Source organism: Postia placenta, assembly GCF_002117355.1.
Source record: "Postia placenta MAD-698-R-SB12 unplaced genomic scaffold POSPLAscaffold_18, whole genome shotgun sequence".
In the NCBI taxonomy this organism is placed as follows: domain Eukaryota; kingdom Fungi; phylum Basidiomycota; class Agaricomycetes; order Polyporales; family Adustoporiaceae; genus Rhodonia; species Rhodonia placenta.
In genome coordinates, this window is record NW_020169849.1 from 793,862 (window position 1) to 799,048 (window position 5,187).

The following is a 5,187-nucleotide window of genomic DNA, read 5'->3' on the forward strand; positions in this document are numbered from 1 at the left end:
CAGGTAGCAAGGGACCCTTGCCAGGGCCCAGTGCACCTTAAAGCAGTTCTATTCAACTATCACAAAACCTATAAACCCACCTTATAGCTTGATGGTAAGGGGGGGAGATAAGCACTTAAGTGTGGGGGAGGTAATGCTGTTAAGCGCAACAACGAAGTGAATAGAACTGGGGGACAGGGTGCCCCAGGATGCTGCCTTATATACATGAGGGAAAACCCCCCAGGGACCAGTAATGGACCCCTGGTACCTAGCTGGGTAAGGATTACTAAGTATCATGTGCTCTATGATGTCATATATGATGTCATAGTCTGGCCCTGCCCTGCCCTGGGCCTAGGGTCCAGAATTGACCGGCCTATGGCCTAGTGCCTGAGCCTAGCTCCTACCTATGATGTCAGAATGATGTCATGGTCCAGAAGGAGCCTGGTTTCTATCTAGAAAAGGTCCAGCATCAAAGTCCAGCCTGATGTGTCCAGAACAAGATCATGTGTCGCTTATTTAAGCGGATAACCCCTTAGATATGCAGTTGTACCCATATGCGGACAGATAAGTATGGATAAGTCCCTATACCCTTTGATATGTCCGCAGAAATAGCGGAAAAATTAGGTAAAATTAGGGAAACTGTGACAGATCTTCTGCGTCGAAGGCGTGCTCAAGTCCCGCGCAATCAAAGGCTTCTTCAGCCACGATGGATGGAGGGAGGAAGGGGAGGTGCGCGTACTACGAAAGGCCATTGTAGACTAGCTTACATCTACGGCACCCGAGATGATACTGAGATTCGCAGTTCACGTAGGGCCCAATACTGCTTTTGACTATTATGCAGCAGGAACCAAGGCTATGCATCCATGAGGACAAGTACTGCCCACTAAAGTGCAGGTACTGAAGAGTTCGTTTCTCAAGTGGTGGCGATGTATCGTAGGCTATCTAAGTATAGTAGGGGTGCGCACCACCCGACCTGTGGGAAATGAATGTGAGTTTGGGAGTTCCGAGGAATGCCGGCAGGTGTGAGAGTTTCGACCTAATGTTGCGACTTGAGGTCAAGCGACTGAGGAAGACCTAAGAGCTGGGGGCGTCCGACTGATTCTCACCGAAGCGATGGTGAGCGATGCTCAAACCTAAGGCTAGGGACAAGAAATGTATTAGTTAGGTAAGAAAAGGAATACATGAGAGGCTTACTGACCTAGGGACAAGAGGTCAAAACTGAGGTCCCTAGGGCAGCAGAGGCCGGCTTATATACAGGGGAAGTTTAGGGGAGGCTGTGCGTACTGGTCCGTGCACAGCTGGTCCGTGCGCAGCATGCTGATGCAGCCCCGGGGGCCGGTGAGTCAGAGCGGCTGTGTCAGCGGAGCCCAAGCTGTGCCGCGCACTGCCGCCCATCTAATCTAATTGTACAGTAGATAGTGGTGCATCCATATCCGGCATGTGGTGCAGAGATCGCGGGTTCGAGCCTGCGAAAAGAAAAAATTAAAAACGGCTAGACGCTGTGCCAACTCATGACATCGCCAGTATAGGTCAAGCAAGAGGAGATCCCGATCTCCCTAGAAGAGTTGAGGCAATCGCACAGCCTACAGCCACCCCTCAAGCGATCCCCCAGCCCTCCCTGGGGCCGCGGTTGGAAGGACCTTCCAAGACCGAGCCCCGCGACACTCCGCCGCATTCTTGGGCCGGCCCGTCATCAGCGGTCACCCCCACGACTTCAGTCCCTGTCGTACGTAACCCCGCCTCCGGGCTTCCTCCAGCGCCTCCACTGTCATCGCCGCTGCGAGGCGGCTCGCGCACTCGTTCCCCCCAAAGTCCGACCAGCGGAAGGACACAATCAGCGTCTCCGTCCCCAAGCCATTCTCCATCCCCCCCCGCCAATAATGTCTTCTCCCACCGCCCCCAATAAAGAGACGTTGAAACTCCTCCTCCCACTCCGCTATGATGGGAAGTCAGTGGTTGAGTGCAACTGCTTTATATCGCAGTTGCTAATCTACTGGACAATCAACACGGCCCTCTCCACCATCGAGTTAAAAGTTCAGGTCGCCCTCAGTCTCCTCGATGGCGATGCTCAAGCCTGGGCCACTCCAATCTTTGCCCAGCTAGCGGCCGTACAGATCCAAGTCCAAGGAGCCACGACCCCGTTTGCCAATGAAGCGGCCTTCCTCACGGCATTCAAAGCCTGCTTCGGTAATCTCGATGATACCGCTGCAGCACAGGTAGAGCTCACCAAACTCTGCGCCGACAAGTCCCTGCGCGAGAAGTGCACCGCTGCGGAATTCTCCGCGTTATTCAAGGGTCCGGTGGACCGCTCCGGGTATGGCGACCTAGAGCTCCGCGACAAGTACCTTGGCGGCATCCCCTCCCGCGTCTACCGCAAGGTCGAGCTCGAAGTGTTCATCACGTGGCAAGATGCCGACAAACGTGCCAACAAGGTCGAACAAATCCTCGACATCAGCCGGGCCCAACGGCCCAAGTTGAACAACTTCTTCTCGGCTCGAGGTCGAGGACGCGGTGGGGCATGTGGTGGTGCACCCCAATCGCACGGAGCTTCGGCCAGCATCAATGCGGCCGTCGGAAAAGGAAACTTCCCCGGCAGTTGTTATGGCTGCGGGAAGCAAGGGTACTGACGTTTCGAGTGCCCCGACTGTAAGGACAAACCTTACACAAAACGCGCTGACACGCGGGCTACGGTTGCCTCGGGTTCCACCCAGGCCGCGACAAGCGCCCCCATCACAATGTCACCCTCGGCAAACATAAGTGCCGCTTCAGCGAATACCGAGCTGGCGGACTTAATGGCTCAGGTGAAGTCAATGCGCGAGGAGCTCGAGCACTATCGGGCAATGAAGGAGGAGGGTTTTTGATACGGTCCACGCTTCATGCCGCACGCGTCGGGCCGGGTATATCCTGTAACAAGTATAATGTATTGTCTTCTGCAATGGTGTACGAGTTGGACCAGGGGTCCCAATATTTTCACATTCCAGTTCAACTTCAAGGAAAAAGATGGCACAAGGACATAATCGCTATGGTTGACAGCGGGGCCACTACGAAGTTTATCAACAAGTGATTCATCATAGAAAATAAGGTGCAGACATGGAAGCTGAAAGAGCCCATTCCGCTCTATAATATCGACGGCACCCTGAACAAAGACGGAAGCATCTCGGAAGTAGCCGTGCTACAGATGCAGATAGGAGAACACGTCGAGAAGACGGTGTTCACAGTCACGGACATCGGTCCAGAAGACGTAATCATTGGATTGGACTGGCTACGCAAGTACAACCCCGAAATTAATTGGGAAGAAGGTTCCCTCAAGTTGTCACGATGCCCTGAAACGTGCAGTGCCAGAAGGACTGGCTGAATGGAGCAAGCAGTGACTGCGCGTGATACAGGGGTCAGGCCCACAGCGCAGAGGCGTTCACCGAAGTCCAGACGGTCGGTTATAGGCGCCTGCCAGAGTAAGGTGCTGCCGGACTTCGAACCCGAAGAAGATCTGGTAGAAGTCGAGTGGAATGAAGCCGACTTGATCGAGGCCTGGGAGCAAGGTATTACGCTTCCTGGCGTCCCTCAGCTGTTCGTCGCAGCTGGGCATATGTACTCCCAGCTGTTTGCTGAGGAGGAGATCAAAAAGAAGGTTGTTAAGATCGCCGAGGAGTCGGTACCTAAACAGTACCACGAGTTTCTGAAGGTCTTCACAAAGGAAGCATCAGAACGGCTACCTGAAAGGAAGCCATACGATCATGCGATTGAACTCATGCCTGGCTACTCAACGTTCCATTCGAAGGTATACCCCTTGTTGAACAATGAGCAGGAGGAGCTTGACAAGTTCCTCAAGAAGCAGCTAGCGAAAGGATACATACGGGAATCGAAGTCGCCCATTTCCTCCCCCTTCTTCTTCATCAAAAAGAAGGAAGGGACTCTTCAACCCGTACAGGACTATTGTCAACTCAATGCAATAACCGTAAAAAACCGCTACCCGCTGCCGCTGATCGCTGAGGTGGTGGATAAGCTCCGTGGCGCCACGCTCTTCACCAAGTTCGATGTCAGGTGGGGGTACAACAACGTCCGGATCAAAGCCGGTGACGAGTGGAAGGCTGCCTTTGTGACTAACCGAGGGCTATATGAACCCCTGGTGATGTTCTTCTGCCTCACAAATTCCCCTGCAACCTTCCAGGCGATGATGAACGAGATCTTCCACGATTTCATTGTCGGCGGAAAGATCCTCGTGTACCTGGATGACATTCTGATCTTCTCTACCAACAAGGCGGAGCATGAGAAGGTTACACGCGAGGTTCTGCAATGCCTTCAGGAGAATGATCTATTCCTAAAGCCTGAGAAATGTGAATGGGACGCTCCCAAGGTCGATTACGTTGGCTATGTGTTCGGTGGCGATGAGGTGGTAATGGATCCGGCAAAGCTGAAAGGAATTAATGAGTGGCCAGTACCCCGGAACAAAAAGGATGTTCAGAAGTTCCGGGGGTTTGCCAACTTCTACTGCCGTTTTATTAAGGACTTCGCTAAGATCTTGCGACCACTCGACCGGCTCACAGAGAATGACCCATGGCATTGGGGCGAAGAAGAGCAGCATGCCTTCGATGAGCTCAAGCGGCTCTTTGCGACGACTCCAGTCTTGGCACTGTACGATCCTAATCGGGAGACGCGCTGATACGACCTACGAAACCCTAACCCCTAACCTGGGTGCGACCTAAAGGGACTAGAGAGACAGCTTATAGTCTAATGAGAGGGGAGTTAGCAGCAAGGTGTCCCGCGGTTCGAGTGAACACGAGAAACGCCCTTGGGAAAGGTTACGAACAAACGGGTAGGTTCGAGGTGGCTTCGACACGTCGTCGAAGCTACTCGGAAGCTGTGGAAAGTCAGCGACGATCGAAGCTCGGCAGAGCTCTTCGATGTATCGTAGAGAGAAGGGACACGATTCGATGGGGTGTACTTAGCTAGGGCGCGGTTCGCGGTTTCTTCGACAATAGTCGAAGTCGAAGGGTTCGTCGAGACGGTATCGACGAGTAAACGCAGTGGACGAGGTTTCGAAGTTACGCAGCGAGGGACGAAGTGACGCAGTGGAAGCTTTTACGCGGGGTGAACTCGACTTATGAGCTCTGAACTCGAGGGGGGGGAACGGATCTTGTATTTTTAGAGAGAAGTACGACAGGTTTTATACTACACAGGACGCTACGACTATTCGAGAGTGGCATACGA

The 5,187-nt window shown here is 53.3% G+C and overlaps 1 protein-coding gene across 1 annotated transcript; it reads left to right on the plus strand.

Moving 5' to 3' along the window:
• Nucleotides 1-1,293: 1,293 nt before the first annotated feature.
• On the plus strand, nt 1,294-2,606 carry POSPLADRAFT_1157101 (hypothetical protein; the record flags this gene model as incomplete). The annotated part of the gene is made up of 4 exons (XM_024487131.1): nt 1,294-1,317; nt 1,395-1,437; nt 1,509-1,705; nt 1,962-2,606. 4 exons carry the CDS (start codon nt 1,294-1,296, stop codon nt 2,604-2,606), a joined length of 909 nt encoding a protein of 302 aa, XP_024334311.1.
• Between the last annotated feature and the right edge of the window lie 2,581 nt (nt 2,607-5,187).